The 17,298-nt window shown below is 36.5% G+C and overlaps 3 protein-coding genes across 4 annotated transcripts; 2 read left to right on the plus strand and 1 right to left on the minus strand.

Moving 5' to 3' along the window:
- The first annotated feature begins 1,472 nt into the window (after positions 1-1,472).
- On the plus strand, positions 1,473-4,514 carry LOC21388609. Of its 2 annotated transcripts, none has more exons than XM_024170357.1 (3): positions 1,473-1,801; positions 2,978-4,101; positions 4,222-4,514. In XM_024170357.1, the coding sequence occupies exon 2, from the start codon at positions 3,019-3,021 to the stop codon at positions 4,087-4,089; it is 1,071 nt and encodes a 356-aa protein (XP_024026125.1). In that variant the 5' UTR covers positions 1,473-1,801; positions 2,978-3,018; the 3' UTR covers positions 4,090-4,101; positions 4,222-4,514. The 2 variants fall into 2 exon arrangements, with proteins under 2 accessions (XP_024026125.1, XP_010088253.1); XM_010089951.2 differs by having other exon boundaries at positions 2,981-4,101.
- A 697-nt stretch (positions 4,515-5,211) lies between these two features.
- On the plus strand, positions 5,212-8,055 carry LOC21388611 (monothiol glutaredoxin-S15, mitochondrial). The gene is made up of 7 exons (XM_024170332.1): positions 5,212-5,510; positions 6,119-6,203; positions 6,307-6,438; positions 6,560-6,659; positions 7,262-7,328; positions 7,591-7,669; positions 7,770-8,055. Exons 2-7 carry the CDS (start codon positions 6,132-6,134, stop codon positions 7,827-7,829), a joined length of 510 nt encoding a protein of 169 aa, XP_024026100.1. The 5' UTR covers positions 5,212-5,510; positions 6,119-6,131; the 3' UTR covers positions 7,830-8,055.
- Positions 8,056-8,136: 81 nt separating this feature from the next.
- LOC21388612 (periodic tryptophan protein 2) lies at positions 8,137-12,166 on the minus strand. The gene is made up of 7 exons (XM_010089954.2): positions 10,817-12,166; positions 10,424-10,675; positions 10,247-10,339; positions 9,756-10,127; positions 9,303-9,647; positions 8,927-9,154; positions 8,137-8,840 (listed from the first exon to the last, which is right to left on the minus strand). Exons 1-7 carry the CDS (start codon positions 12,041-12,043, stop codon positions 8,670-8,672), a joined length of 2,688 nt encoding a protein of 895 aa, XP_010088256.1. The 5' UTR covers positions 12,044-12,166; the 3' UTR covers positions 8,137-8,669.
- Positions 12,167-17,298: the final 5,132 nt, after the last annotated feature.

A 17,298-nucleotide genomic window follows, 5' to 3' on the forward strand; every position in this document is an offset into this window, starting at 1 on the left:
GACTATGATGCTCTGGCGGCACTAAAGGGCTCCAAAGGATGCAAGCTTCGACGATGTGTGGTGGCGTTGGCGTGGGCTTTGGAGGTGGACGCTAACTCCGATGATGGCCACCGATGCTCGACGCAAGCGTCAGAATGGAGTTTCAAGATATGCTTCTGGCTGGATCTGAGCAAAGATGTGGATGGGTTTTGATTTTGGTGTTGTGCGTTGAAGATGAAGAGGGTAGTTAGGGAAAAAGTGATTTCACAAACCTCAGAATAGCAATTCCACTCTCTCACGGATGAATGGTCTTTCCACCAAAATGGGTGAATGGGCTTTACAATGGAAAGGCCTTTCTGAAGTTAATTTCTTAACCAAACAAGAGAATTAGACTTTAGCAAAGGAATTGTCTTTCCTTTCCTTTCCTTTCCTCCCAACCAAACGTACCCTTAAGGTTTCTGCAAAAAGGAGAGAAGAAAGCGAAGAGAAAGAGGAAATGGAAAAACTTAGAGGATATTTGGTTGGATGATTCAAATTATGATTCATAGTTTGTTACAGTATTTTTTCTCACAAAAATACATGTAAATTTAAAATAATACTAATCACATGATTCTAATTTATAAATTAAACATCTTCTTAGAGAGCTTAGAGTTTCTGCGAGAAAGGGCGAATGAGGCGGAGAGAAAAGAAAAATGGAAAAGTTTTAGGATTCAAGTGGCAAACGACAACAAAACCTAAAGACCAAAATGTCCCTACACCAAAAGAAGAAGAGAGCAATAAATGGAGAGTAAAAGTGTCATTTCACTGTTATTTAACAGTAAATTGAGTTTGCATAAACAGTAATTTACTTAAGTCATTTCATGGATTGTTTTCAATTCAATAAAGACATCTAGTTTGTATCACATCACCAGTGGGTCGGTCAAGACTCATCGAAAAGAGAATTAATTACATTCCATTATATGATTTGCTAAAAAAAAAAAAGAAAAAAATCGAATATATGCGATGGAAAGGAAAAAAAAAACTTATAAGATATTTAGTTAGACTATAATTTAAATTATAATTTATAATTTATAATTATATTTTTTTTATAAAAAATATATATAAATTAAAAATAATTTTAATAACATGATTCGAATATATGAATGTATGTATGTATATATCACACACGTTCTGGCGTTTTCTTTACATGTTAGACGACGTCGTTTTTTTGAGAAGCTTTCCAAAGTCTATTGAATCAAACATACGGACGGCGGTCGAACCGTTACGTTGAAAAATTTACCATAATACGTGGGTGACGGCACTCTTCTCTATGTATGTATGTATATATCACACACGTTCTGGCGTTTTCTTTACATGTTAGACGACGTCGTTTTTTTGAGAAGCTTTCCAAAGTCTATATGAAACTCTTTTTCCGGTAAATTTTCAACCCTACAATTCCCGATTATTCTTTAATTGTTCCGAAAATTTCAACACCCATTAATATTTTTCCCCCTTATTACCTTAGACGATCGTAATTTCAAAATCGATTTCATTTTCCGATAGGGAAACTGCAGGAACAAAGAAGAAAAAAAGTTGACATTTTATCGTTTAAAATCTCTTCAGCTTCCCTCTTTTCGTTTCCTAAATTTGAATTTTTATTTAAAAAAAAATTCTAAAATATATTTGAGGTATACAAACATCTCACCCTTGGCTTTGTTGAAAAAAAAAAAAAAAAAAAAAACCCTAGAGCTCATCAGTCCCGATCCTCAACCGTTGGATTCCAATTCTTTCTGCCATCGCAAGCGTCGTAGCCAACCCCTCCCGAGCCGATTTCAAGCCACCTGTAAGCCAAGCTCCTCCATGGTTGCTTTTTCTGTTTGTAATTGTTTTTGTTTGGTAATTAAAATTTTTTTTTTCCTGTTTGAAGTTGTGATTTTGTGGTGGAAAGACCAAATCTTTTTGTGCAAATTTTAGCGTTTCTGCGATAATCGTTTGTTCCCCTTTGATTCTAGGGTGGGACGGGATTTCATGGATTTTACAAATCTCAAAATGGGTTGCTTTGGAATTTCTTTGATTGTGGAAACTTGCTATTTGATTTTACATATTGGTGAAAATTTCTATTTTGATTAGTTGAGTCATGAGTGTTTAGCTATTTGCGATTTTTTGTTGATTATTTTACTATTTTGGAAGTTTGATATTTTTTGTAAATTGGGTTGCGTGATTAGTTGGTAATTCTTCAAAGATCATATTTGTGAGATTTGTGAAATTAGTTTGATATTTGTTGGAAATGGGTATGATTATGGTGCTGTAACTTGTAAATTGTTTGATTTTTATGGGTTTATTTATTTATTTTTATTTCCTATTATCAGAATTGCAAGCAATATGGCCACAACATTCGACTATGTAATTTCAGACTCTAATTTTTTTCATATTACGACTTATTTTGGACTATATAACTGTAACATTACTTTACTTTGCACTATGCAATGGCGTGGCATAGTAACAGAAACTTCTTTTCTTTGGTTGTAAGCTTCTAAGTCCTTTCTGATGAATGAATTTTGTGAATTTAAGAATTGATTGTCTTATAATCGTGTGATGCTGGTCTCAAAGTATACTTATGGTTTATGGATGATCTTGAGGATTAGACTGGGTAATACCGATACTTGTTCTAGTTTTATAGACATATAGCTTGGTTAAGAGAAATTAGAGAATGTTTTTTTAGCTTTTGCTTTGATAGAATCAAGTGATAAAGAAGACATTAATTTATTTTAAAAATTGGTGCCGGGGATTTGGAGCTGTGGAATATGCTCTGTATCCAACATTATTTATATGGTTCTAAAGATGTTTTCTCCTTTGTTTGGTCTTGTCTTCTAGTTTTCTTGAATTTTGTAAATTGCGACACTTTCTTTATTTGTATTCAGTTTTCTATCATTTGGTTACTGACAAACATTTAAATTTTTTAATGGGCTTACTTCTAATGTTTGATGTTTCAATGCTTCCTTATGTGATATGTTGAAAGAAGACAGATTTTAGTTTTCTGGTGGTATCTTAATTCTAAAAATGCCCAAGGTTAGAAGAGTACGGTCCTTGTCTTTTGATCAATCTAGAGCATCTCCTTATCCTAGTACCTCTAATGGTGGCAATCCAAGTAAACCTAAAAGTCCATTGGGATCAGTTGATGATGTGAAAGAATGGGAAGAAGCTAGGTGCCCCATATGCATGGAACACCCACACAATGCTGTCCTTTTAAAGTGTTCTTCTCACGAGAAGGGCTGCAGGCCTTATATGTGCAATACGAGCTACCGGCACTCGAACTGCCTTGATCAGTTCTGTAAGTCATCTGAGCCCTACCCCTCAACAACATTGCTGCGAGAAATTCCTCTGACAAGCAATGCCTCTCAAAGAATAGGTGAGGAACAGGCACTGCCTGGGCAAACTAGGCCTTGCGGGAGCCATATGGAATCAAAGCTGTTCTGCCCTCTTTGTCGAGGAGATCTCTATGGATATGTTGTTTTAGAGTCCGCTCGTCGGTACATGAACACCAAAGTAAGAAGTTGTTCTACTGAGACATGCGATTTCAGTGGAAACTATTCAGAACTAAGGAAGCACGCTAGATCTGAACACCCTTCTGTCCGGCCGTCGGAGGTGGATCCAACACGACAACATGATTGGATGAGGTTGGAGCGGGAAAGGGACTTGGATGACGTCCTTAGCTTGGTGCAGCCAGGGATTGCAGAAGACAGTAGTACTGAAGATCCATCAGAGGATTTAGATTCTTGGATGTCTTCATTCTTCGCTTCAATGTTTCGTTCTATTGAGATCATGCTTGTTAGCCGTTTATTGGATGCTTCACGAGATAGAGAGCAGTCGCATAATAGGAGGTTAGAGAGAATATCAAGGTCACACGCATACCGTGAGGTTGGTACTAGCTCTGGCACTAGACGGAGCAATACTTTTAATGAGAGTAACTCCCATGGAAGGCGACTGCGGTGGCGGGCCAACTATGATGCGGGGGCTAGTCCTGCCACCAGACAGAACAACAATTCCTTCCAAGGGAGATCACGCGCCCCCCGTTCACAGCGATTGCACTGGCGGAATCAGAGATGGTCTAATTACAATAACCAGCGATGATTGCAACGCATGGTTAAGTTACTTTACTCATAACGTGGATTTACTTATCAGCTTTTTATTGTTATCTACTATGTTTGCTTTGAGTTTTACGAGTTGCGCAGTTTGTGACGGCCTTTGTTTTCTGCTTTCCAGATGAATCGCAGTCGAGGATGTTTATATGTTTGGAGATCAGGTCCAAATATCTGTTCGATCAGGTTACCAGAGGATGTCGTTTCCTCCATCTGCAGGATATTGAAAGACTTTATGGTGACGTGTATTGCAAGTTGCAACTTTATTCTCCGTTGACATGGACAATAAAAATTTTACTCTCGTGGCATGTTTTGTTTATTGCCTCTCTTGTTTAGCTTGATTGCCACGGCAGTACAAATTGGGCCGGGTCTCATTTTTGAAGTCTTTTTTTTTCGTTTGTTACATTTTTGTTTTGTTTTTTTTTCTTTTACATTTTATGTGTGAATGAATTAAGCTTATATTTCTTATTGGCATTTGGTAAAAGTAAAAAATAAAAACAAAATAAAGCATGAATAATATGATGAGGGCAATTTAGGGATTTTAATGATATAAAAACATAGGTCATATATTTTGACCTACAATACGTGATACGTCTCATTTTATGAATGACTAACTTTGTATGGTACACAATTACCATTATATGATGCGGGGGTAGAAAAAGAAAAGAGATAATTTAAAAAAAAACTTAAAATTATGGTATTGATCTAAAAAATTTGCAAAATGCCATTAAAATGTGTTTTTTTATATTTTTAATTTTGAACTTTTTATACATTAGAAAGTTTTAGTTTTATTCTTTTTTTTTCTCAAGGATATTTGGTCATTTTAAAAGTTAAAATCAATTATTGATTGAAATAATATATAGATTTGTATATTAAATTTAATTTAAAAATATATATTTAATAAGATAAAAAACTGAATGTATGGATTTTAAATAAATTTAAAACAGAGAATATTAAAATATAAATATTTCTAAAATAAACCTAAACTCTTTAAATATTGGTAAATTAAAGAGTCTACTCTGGCCACGTTTTTACCCGTTTCATACACGTGACACTTATTTAAAAATACTCCAACGCTCTTTTGTGAGACGGAGATGTCAGAATTAAAAAAAGAAAAGAAAAGAAAATGAAGAGATGATAACGGAAAACCCTAAAGAAAAAAGGAAAAAAAAAAAGGGCGAAGAGAGCTATCTGAGAAAGAAAAGTGACCAGCTGAGCCCCACCAGTTGCCGTCAGGTCATTCCACAAGCACCATCGTTGCCGCCCAAATCTTATCAGGCCCGCCACTCCGCGGCCAGCCTAGTCCGACCAAGCCGCCTCCTTTGCACTGCCAAAAGCTCGACCCGCCAGCCAAGCCGCCTCATCGCCATCGTAGCTGCAAGCAAGCCCTAGTAATTAGTATCATCTCTTCAGGTAAATCAAAATCGCTTAGAAATGCTTATGCCATGGTTCTCTCAGAACTTGATTTCTTTGATTACCTACCCTACACCTTCCCCTCTCTCTCTCTCTCTCTGTCTCTCTCTGTGTCTTAGAAATTCGATTTTTATCGTTGATTTTATCTCCTTAATTGATCAATAGTGCTTGACAAGCTAGGTTTGATTAGTTGATATATTAGGTCTGATTGGTTTTTTCTTTTCCTGAATTAGTTTACTTTAGTAGAATTTAAATTTATATAGTCTGTGGCCGAAAAATGGCTACTGCAAGTTTTTTATGTTTCAATTAGACCTTTTCTGGGACGCGAGTGAGTTTTTGGTATTTGCTTCACGTTGTTATCTCAAAGTCATAATTTTTCCTCGTCATGAAAAAAAAAAAATCATTTTCTTGTTTCTGGACTTTTATTTTTCTTGTTCTTTTTTTTTTCTATTTAATCTTTTTCCAAAAAAAAAAAAAAAAAAAAAAAAGCCTATGTTCCTAAATGGTTTAATATTTCTTTGAATCTGAAAAAAAAAATTGTCATTCTGACAAACGTATTATCAAACATGTTACATTCACATAATTATTAGCTGCTGATTTAACTGCAGAGTCTCTGTAATCATGGCAAGGTCATCATCAAACATGTTGTTGAAGGGGATTTCAGGTCTCCTAGCTGCTCGTTCTAGTAGAATTGTAAGACTCCACACCTTATTTTTCATGTGATAGACATATACCTTTTATCCATGGTAGTTAATTGTTTATTTTTAATTTTTTTAATTTTTGGGTATGTTGCTAGGTGTCTGGATCTTTTTCCCAGTATGGAATGAAGTACTCATCTACACCTAATGAGCCTGATACCCATGATGACTTTAAGCCTACTAATAAGGTTGAGAGCTCTGGGCTTTCTTTGAAGGAAGTTGTTGAGCAGGTACGTGAATTTCGATTGAATCCGTTTATCATCCAGACATTTTTAGTTTTGTTTTCTTGCTTTTGTTATTCTTTTGGATAAGATCGAAAGTTAATTCTTGTGTAATTTATTTCTGGTGTAGGATGTCAAAGAGAATTCTGTTTTGATTTACATGAAAGGAGTACCCGATCTTCCTCAATGTGGATTCAGCTCACTAGCAGTAAGGGTGTTAAAACTATATGGTAAGAGCAACAATAATATTTCCAGATTACTTTCACTCCATCTTTGAAAATGATCGTGGCAACTTAGGTAAAACACAACCAACCACGTCATTTTCTTATTAAAAATAAAAATAAAAAACCAACCAGAACCAAGTCATTCGCTGGGAGCCTGGAACAACATTTTGTAGGATTCTCAGTTTTAGGCCTCGTTCTCATTTCACCGATTCAAGTTTTCAGTTTTAGGTTTCTACAGTAAAAAGCTCTCAGAAAATGTCACATCTAACTTTTTTTGCTACAGTGAAAAGCTCTTAGAAAATGTCACATCTCAAGCTCGAATTGAAAACTCGAATCCGCGAAGTGAACGAGGCCTTAATTATCTTATAATTAGCTGTATTGTCTTTTGGAATGAATTCATAAGTTTAATTATTGGGGAGAGGATTTCCTTTTTATTATTTGTTCAATGTATTTTTGGCCTTCTTGTTTGCTATGCAATTTGCTGTGGATACAACTGTTACAATGTTACATAATTTTGTTGTATGGCGTTGTCATCTGTTTTCTCAAGTTTGATGGTAGCAATGACACTACTGCTTTTGTTATCTACTAATTGTGGCCTGCCCTTACAGATGTTCCGCTGAGTGCTAGAAACATTTTGGAAAACCCCGAGCTGAAAAGTGCTGTAAAAGCCTTCAGGTAAAGAGTGTGTTTGGTTCGATTCGCAATTTAGCATACCTATTACCGACCCAAATCTTCCTTCATAGGATTTTAGCGTCCTTTTGAGGTGTGTTTGGTATGAAAGTCTCGTTTCTTTTAGAGGATGAGCTACCAACTCGTTTCGATCCTCCTTTCAGTTTTGGATTTTTGTGTATTTACGTTTCGGTTAAAATTGTATTGAATGTGCAAGTTACTCGCATATGCATATTGTTTTCTTAATTCATGCGCGTTGTGCTTGCAGCCAATGGCCAACATTTCCTCAGATTTTTATCAAGGGAGAGTTCATAGGTGGTTCAGATATTATTCTGAATTTGCACCAGGTTAGTAATAAACTTGTAATGTATTTCGGGTGTTATTTATTGTTTTTCTCCTTTGAAATGGAAATGCGTAGCTCTGACACTTTTGGTGAATCCGATGCAGACTGGCGAACTGAAGGAAAAGCTAAAGGATATTGTAGCCAATCAAGGAAGCTCTGAATAAGTTGTTGAATTTAATGAGTGTGATTTGAGCTTCATCAACATCGGTCCTTTGATCATCACAAAGGCTAGAATATATGTGATCATTCGAGATGCTAGGTTTATGAGAGTCGGCGATACAAAAAAGTTTCTCTTGAAATTTATAGAGAGCAATACTTAACTTGTTGTTCTCCTTTCATACTCTGTATTATGACCCTTTTTTGTGGCCCAAAAATTTTTGAATTATTGAACTTTGATTTTTAGTTGTTGGATAAAAACAGAAACAAAAAGGTTACTCAGACATGAAAGCGGAGACTCTTGAAAATAGCATTGTTTGATATGATCAGCAAGTGAACTTCGAGTTCGAGCAGTGAATTGACTTTGCTTGTATACCCAACAGAGCTCGCATAATTTCCAATACACTAATGGTTCATGTTAGGCTTTGAAATGACGCAAATTCCGGAATTCTCAGAATTACGTTCATTATTCTGACAAAATAACACTCGATTAGGAGGTCGAAATTTTTCTCCATGCTATTTTTCCCCTTTTAAAATAAATTTCCTCAAATACACAGTTATCTGTTCTTTTCGCTGGTCATGGGGTAAATCGAGAACTATGATCTCCAAACTTGACATTAATAAAAGTATCTCAAGGAACATTTCTTATAGACCAAAATCTTTTCATTAGTTTTTCTTCACTCTCAAGTACAGCAAAACAGCAATCCCAGCCCCACATCAGCAGAGTGAAAATGCCTGTCAGCTTTGGGACACACCTGAGGTTGGCAGCTAGCTGGAACCTAGCATCTTGGTTTCACTGGCAGATTGCACCAGAACAACAAGTACTTCAAAAATTAAGGACATATAGCTCATCTCTTGGAGCTTGTCGAGCATAAATAACGGAGCATATATTCATTGGAAGAGCAAGTATCTGCTAAATCTTGATGTATTCTGGTGATTGCCTTCTCTAAGGATTTTAAAGAAGGAAGCAGATTTCGAGAGTTCTGTTGGATAGAGTTACCATGAATTTTACAAAGCTCCTGCCACAAAATTAACCACAAAACATTAATTAAAAGTCCTAAAGATAGGACAATCCATTAAAAAAATAATCAAAATCAGAACATACATGACACCACCGGAGTATGAATTCCAGATGTGCACAACTTTCTAGAAGATCCGCGAGTGCCTCGATTAGCCTCTGCAAATATCGGTGGGGAACTGATGAAGCAACAGCGGGGATATCCACCGGACTGACAGCAAAAATGCTTTTCTTAATTAAACTGTCCTCGTTTAAGCGAAGGCTAAGAAGTAAAGCTCTACTTGGCTGATCTTCGTTCAGTGCTGCCTCAATTGCCTGTACCACATTGCAATAAAACGAGTTAATGTTTTATACTCTTAAAGAAAACTGATAAGGGAGGATACTCTTTTCAGCTAAACTATTCTCACGTTGGAATGGCAAATGAAACAAATTTATATTAGTCCAATATAATGCTGCGAAATACCTCAGGTGTGACATCGATGTCAAGATCCGTGGGGTCAAATATGAAGGTATCATCAATTGAATAAACAAGAACTCCCTCTGTTGTTGATGCTGAAAAGCTTCGACCGGTGGGTGCAAGTCTCAGGCATTTTGTTCGAACAACTGGCCTTCCATGGTTAGGCATGGATCCTGGTAAATCATAACCCAAATTTCCCCGGGTTTGCTTGTCAACACCTTCTTCGACATCACTGTTATCATTGTCAATTAAATCTAACGGCCCAGCTTCCGTCATGTTTTTTGAATTTAAGAAATCAAGAACTCCATCCAAAGAGAGATTATGAGTTATTTGAAACCGCCGGAGCAGTACCTATGCAACACAAGTCCAATAAAGAAATAGACCTTATATTAGACTTGAATTCTTTCTCAACTGTAAAAAGCTATTTCTCAAAAAACATATGGATACAAACACGCTAACCTGATCAGCAACATCATACATGCAAATGTATTTGCTGCTTCCCCCGGCTAATATGAAACTTCCGTCAGCAGAATAACATAAGGTTGTGAAGCACTTTCCTGAACTCGAGTTAGCTGCTGATCGGCGATCTGTCATAAGACGCCCTCCAGCAACATCCCTACGTCCTTCAATGGTATACATTAATACACCATCTATTGGGTCCCAAAAATGAATTTGCCCATCTAATGTACTACAAGCCAACTGCTTTCCATCTGGTCGGTAAACCACGGTGAGAACATCATGCGTGTGAGGAAATGTTTCAACAGCACTTTTTCTTTCAAAAACGTCCCACAGCTTAACTGTTTTGTCCCACGATGATGAAGCCAAGACAGCCTATAGTGCAAACAGAACACCACGTTTAAGTTAAGCATCCTAGCAGGATCACAGAAGAAATAAGCTCAAGCTTTAATGGTAACCAGGCCAGACAGACCCTAGAAAATGAAAGAACTCACATTTGAAGGAGAAAACGTCAATCCATGAACGGGACCTTCATGACCACTAAGACTGTCCAACAAACGTCCCGTCTTCATTGACCATACAAAAATCTGTCACCAGTAACAAAGAAAGAAGTTAGTGAACGCGAATATGATTCCTTGGTACTTTAAAACTACAAGCAATGAGAAAAGTACCTCAAATGAATCTAAAGTTCCCGCACATATAACTTCTCCACTCTGATCTGCTGCCAAAGAAACAAATTGTCTAGGAGAAGAGGTTGTGAAAGTCCGGAAATTCCGATAGCGGAATAAATCCCATGCGCGAACAGTTCCATCCAGAGACGCACTTAATAAACAGTGGTTGTTGCCCATAAAATGAAGAGCAGTTACCGCATTCGTGTGCTCAGAAAATGTTACAAAGGAAAATCCTGAGGAGACATTCCAAACCTGTATGAAGCAAGTAAAGTGTATGAGTAATATAAACAGATTTGGAAGAAATTTCTTCCACATAATTTAATGAAAACGGTAGTCTCTTCAGCTGAATAAATTCTGAAAACACTGAGTAGCATGTTCTGGATATCAGTTTACCTTGACTTTGTTATCATCTGCTCCAGTAGCTAAGAGTTGTGAATCTGGTGAATATGCAAGGCAATTTACATCAAAATAATGCCCTTGTTGCTTCAGTATATAAGTCTCCGACCGCCATTCCCACACTAGCAACTGTCCTAGTTTCGCACACCCAAACACCAACCAATTCCCAAGCTCATTAAAAACCGCTGTTGTGATCTTTTCTCTCGATATCGACAGCAGGTGAAGGCATACAAAATCAGGCATCTGATACAGCCCAAACACACCATTCGAGAACCCGACGACCACCATGTCAAGACCTCGGTGATAATCACACGCGGTCAACTTCGCCGGGGCCTGATTGAGATTGTCCTTCCTTAACAACTCCCATTTCCCCTTCTGCAAATACCCGCCTTCTTCATCCAAGTTACCACTTTTGCCTTTATAATCCTTTCTCTTCTTCAAATTACCATTACCACCATCTTCCAAATTCTCTTCGTGATCCCTTTCAGGCGTACCCGGCGACGGCGGTTCTGAAGTTTCCACTTCCATTTCATCAAATTCACCTTCATTAGCGCTAAAACCCCAACTAAAGATAAAGCAATCGCGTGTAATCGTATAAACTCTGCAAACCCGATTGGATTTCTTATCAACGCCGAAAAACACACCCATAACGGTGTCTCTATGACCTAAGAACATAAACGGCTTATTCCTAAACTGGTTCCATTTCAACTTATCCACGAAAAACAATCTCGCCGTCAAATCTTTAGATCCGGCGAGCAAATAACTCGAGTCCGGACTCCAATCCAAGGCCGTAACTTTATCGTCGAAATCCGCGAAAGTCCTAACCAATTCAAAGGGGAAAAACTCTTTCTTGAAACCCGGAGACCGCCAGATTTGAAGCAACTTACCGGTGGCGACGGCTATATAAGCGCCGTCGGGGCTGAATTTGACGGCATTGACGGAGTGCTTGAAGGTCATCCTGTGGAGCACAGCTCGCCGGCGAAGGTTTATGAAGAGGCATCGGCGGTTCTCGTCCACGGTGAGGAGGAAAACCCCGTCCGGCGAGGCGGCAATTCGGGAGATATTGGAAGACGATTGGACGGGCAGAGTTAGTGTTTGGGATTTGATGAGGTCGGTGACGGAGACTCGGTTACCGACGGGGGAGATTAACTCGTTGTTGTTGACGACAATAGCATTGCCTCCTCTGTACGGAGCTCCGAGGAGGTTCTGAAATCTGAAGTTCATGTTATCCGATGTTAACCGCTATGGTTGCCGCCGAAATGACAGGGAAATTTGGGAGGGAAAAAGAGGAAGATTTAACTAGGGAAAATTTTCTCCGGAAACAAACATATGAAGGCGCAGAGGAAATGTTCGTCTTTGAAAACTAGGGTTTATAGAGGGTTTAACTGAATAACCAAGCTGCGAAGCCCAACATTGGAAACGCTTCGCACGGTCTTGAGCCCATCTTGCTCTTTCCTCTTCGGCTAATTTTGGATTAATTTCATAAATGTAACTATGTACTTCATTTTAAAATGTCCCCTTGCGTTTTAAAATAGTTCAAAACACTCTTTATATATAAAAACCATTCAAAATACCCCCCTTTTTTTTATATCAAAATCCGTCTATTAGTCTAACAAAAGTGTTTAATGTGGCATGTCATCCAAAGTCGAATGAACATTAAATTCTAATTTCTTACCATATTAAAAGAGCCTTGAAGGCTCACATTGTAGTTTTTTCCGAAGTCCAAATCGCATTGTATTGGTGCTCTTCTTTTTTTTTTTTTTCCTTTTTTTTTTACTGATTTTTTTTAACCCCTTTCCTTATTTCTTTCTTTTGCTTTTCTTTTCTTTCTTTTTTTTTTTTTTTTTGTTCCAATTGTCTCTCGTAGTCACTTAAATTTCATCATTTTTGTTTTTTTTTTCCCTTTTTTATTCATTTTTTACTCTATTTGTCTACGATTGTATTTTAAAATAATGTTTTACCCTTTCTTTCTTTTTTCCTTTATTAGTGTTTTTAGTGTTTTCTTCCTTTCATTCTCTTGGCTTCCTCACACCCTTAATATTCTCCTACCCCTTTCCTTCATTTTCTTCTTTCATTTTCTGTCCATTTAAACTTTAACCTCCAATCTTAACAAGCTTCTCACCGGAATAATATCTTCAATTTTGATCAATTATGATTTCAATTGTGTGTGTGTGTGTGTTTTTTTTTTCATTCCTTTCATGGTCAATGTGATGACCCTCCTCAGTGGCCATCACTGTAGCTTAATTTTAACTTGTACTTACTGAAATTTCTTAAAATTTACGAAATATTTTTTTTTTATTTTCAAAAGTCTTATAGTAGACATTAGTTACGAATTGCTTTCTTGATTAAAATATTCAAACCTTAACATATTTGTTTCTCAAAGCATATCGATATATCTATATGTATATACTTACTCCTTAAGTCTTGCTTACTAATAGCCATAATCCACAAAACCATTTAACATATAGTTTCAGACTCATAATTAGCAAAACTATTTATAACGTAAAACTGATTGTTGAAATATTTGCGAGCGGTATCCATTCCCCGATCTCCACATCGTTCGTCCATTCACCGTCAGTCCATCAAGTATTATATGCAGGTTGCTTACCTACAGTATAAATATTCTATGATGAGCTTTCACTCAGCAAGTAGGAACTATCCCTCGCAAAATCACTATAAGTTCACATGAATAAATATGCATGAGCCAATTATGCTTAATTATGATAATGTCTTATTAAATTCTTATTATCTGATCTTATCTTACTTACTTATGGGCCCGAGTGCTTGTACCACTTGCTCCCAATCATCGGGACATAAGGGTTTGAAAGGTCCCTCACGACACCGTGATTATAACTGAACTGAATGCCTCCCTCTTAGAGGACATTATTATATTTTTTTCTTCTCCCTTACGGAACCTGAGTTACCCTCCCTCTCAGAGGCTGGTACGGTACTCAACTGAGATTATTGTTATAAGTTTCTCTTGACTTATTAAGGTGTATGCAGTATGACATGGCATCGCATACAATACATAAAGCATAAACATGCATATATAGCATGTGTAACTTTTTCTTTAAAATCTATTCATACTGTAGGCGATATTCCTACTTTACCTGACTTTACAGAGCTGGAATCCACTTTTCGCCAAACAGCCTATTCTTTTACTTGCTTACTTCTGAAAATGAACACCAATTGAGAGTGTGAGATTAGCTGTCGTTTGCTATTCTATTTTAGCAGCTTATGAAGGAAATCTAACCCTTTCTTACGACATGTATTCCTCTCATTTACTGAAGGATAATTTATTATAAGGATCAATTTATTAAATCCTCAAAATCTTATTTTCCTTAATTGCTCTTATCATCCACTTGCCTAGATTAAAAATCAATTACCCAATCTAGTAACTTATTCTCCATAATCTACCGCATCAGACTTGTTATGATATTAAAGCCCAATTCGGCCTAGAAACTTATTCATGGCGTTCTAACTCTTAGGCCGTTAAAATTTAAACTCAAACAGGGTCTCTTCAATTAATGCAGGCGTTGGACCCACATCTAATCTTCTTAATTCTAAGGACCTAACGTATTGGGCTTGCAGGTGCCCGTCGGGATGATTTGCTCGATAAACCACTAAGTTCTTAAAAGAAACCATTTTTCTCGAAAACTTTTTTTACGAATATTTATGTTAAAATGAGGTTTAACACCATTGTATTTTACTAAAATCACATCTCAGGTTCTTTGATAACTTTTTGTTAAAAACCAACACTGTGTTAGTTTTGTTTAGTTAAAACTATGCAGTTTATGAAATCTGCGTTTTACTACATCTTAGAGTCAGATTTCAAAAATATGTTCTTCGCGACAATTTTTCATCGCGTCGAGATCTAAAATTGTTGTTTTCGGAGAAAGTTGAAATTCAGCCTCTAAAGGCCTCGTTTGGCTGAACACAGTGGCTGCAGTTTTTTTTCTCGAAACTGTGTTGGACAGCCTACACCATTTTTGTAAAATGGCTTTAAACTTGCTTTTAGATTTAAAACTGAGTTTTGTCACTATCACAGAAAAACGTTCAAAACATCGAGAACCATAAATTTGAAATTAGAAATGCTGAAAAATCTCGCTCTAGGGTCCTCATTTTCGCGTTCAAAGTAACCGACAAATTTTTACTCCAACCCAAAATAAGCAAACTTAAACCAAACCTAAACATACCGCATAATACTAATCAAACTAACCTCAAAACACACAAAACTAACATAAAACTCACACACCCTTATTACAACTTATTTCCTCAAGAACCACAAATTACATCCTTCATTCACAACTTAATTTTGGTAGGAAAATAGAGGAGAAAGTTTTAGAATTTATATCCTTAAAGAAAATCCTTGGTTAGGCTCCTCCTTGAACACTTGATCACCTTCTTCTTCCTCTAAGATTTGTTAATCGCTTGGAATTAGAAGAGTATAAGAAAATTTGAGAAGAATATTTCTAAATCTCAAACTTTGCTAGAACATAAGAAAAAGAGGGTTTAGAGTTTATACCATTGCAGAAAATTCTTGACTAGACTCCTTTTAGAACACTTTGATCTTCTTCTTCTTCTAATGTTTGCTAGTGGCTTAAGGTTAGGAGAGTGAGAGAAAATTTTGAGAAGCAATGGGTAGGGAATGGCCGGTTTTGGTGTGTGGAAAAGGAGAGAAAATGTGCAAAATGGGCTAACTTAATGCTTGCACTAATGGTCTAACATTTATAGACTTTTACTTAATCTCTTCTTAGCTCTTAATTAAGCCTATCAAGCTAGCTTAATTAGCAAAGGTTTTGCTTAATTTCCCCTTGCTTGGCCGGTTTGGATGCTTCAAGAGAGAAGTGAAGTAAGCTTTCTTGTCAATTCTTGTCAAATAGTTGATTTGATTCATCTCATCATGAAGTCTTCTAGCACACTCAACTAACCAAAATTTTTGCTATAAACCCCCTAAGCATGGCCGGCCAAGTGAAGAAAGAGAGGAAAAAAAAATTATCATGAGTACTCTTCATCTTTCACCATCACACGTCATCCCATTCTACACATTAACCTACCCCTTGTACTTTTGTCCACTCTCTTAAGTTTTCTTTGAAACTATTAAAATTATACTGGCTGTAATTTTCTCCTGTATATGTACTGGATGCTAGTTCATATTGTGCTTGGAGATTCTTAGAACTAAGATTCTCAAACTATATGAACTGGAAATTCTTCTGCCTTAAAGTACAGTGAGAATTTATCGATCGGATTTACTTGATCGTAAAACATAAACTTAGCATGAAATCTGTTACAGAATTTAGGAATACAAATGTTAATTTCATAAATCCTTCAGTCACAAAATATAACATAATATCTTATTTTTTTCAGGAAAAATCCTTGACTTGAATACATAAATTGTATTATTTAAATTCTGAAATTTTCTTGGTCATTACACTGTGACGACCTTCCTATGAGGCCGCCACTGTAACTTAAACTTTAACTTGTACTTACTGGGGTTTCTTAAAATTTGCAGACCATTTTTTTTTTATATATAAGAAAGAATACTTTCATAATTTGTAACAATAATTTCAAATAAGTGAATCACTAAATTTCTTAAAGTTTTTCTTAATTTCAGTTAAGATAAAACGTTCTAGAAATATCTTTCAAACAGAGCAGCATTTGAACTCTTGTTTCAAATACTCTTTAAAAGCCTTTCTAAAACTAGCCAATTCAATCGGGCCATTTAATTTAGACTTTAAAACCGATTTCGTGAGAAATCTTAAATTCAAGTACATCTTAAAGCCCTTTTAAAATCAATCATTTAAATCGTCATGTTTAAAATTTATTTATTTGTTGCATGCCCTGTTGCAACGTTCTAAAACTTAAATACTCAAAACGAGGGTTGTTAGCTACAACCTCGGTTTCCTTAACCTACATATGTACCTATACTTTTTAAACATATATGCTTGAAACCTTTAAATCATATATACATATACATGATTTTACTTGAACTTACTGCGGAAGATTTTAAGTGTTAGCGGTATCCATTCCCATCTCCACTATTCGCCTGCCGCTCATCATTGCCCTTCAAGAATTGTTGATAGGTTTCTTACCTACAGCATGAACATATCTGATTGAGCTTTCGCTCAGCAAGTAGGAACTATCTCACAAAATAACTGTAAGTTCACATGAATAAATATGCATGAGCTGATTATGCTTAATTATGATGTCTTATCATAGTCTTATTATCTTATCTTATATTTCTTACTGATGGGCCCGAGTGCTCGCGTACCACTTGCGCGCAATCATCGGAACGTGAGGGTTTGCAAGGTCCCCCACGACACCGTGATTATAACTGGAATGCCTCCCTTGAGTCGGAGGACATTATTGTTATTTTCTGTTTCTCCCTTGTGGAGCATGAGTTACCTCCCTTGTGGAGGCTGGTACGGCACTCAACTGATAATTATTCTTATAAGTTCCTCTTGACTTATTAAGGTGTA

Source organism: Morus notabilis, unplaced genomic scaffold, assembly GCF_000414095.1.
Source record: "Morus notabilis unplaced genomic scaffold, ASM41409v2 Scaffold17, whole genome shotgun sequence".
Classification (NCBI taxonomy): domain Eukaryota; kingdom Viridiplantae; phylum Streptophyta; class Magnoliopsida; order Rosales; family Moraceae; genus Morus; species Morus notabilis.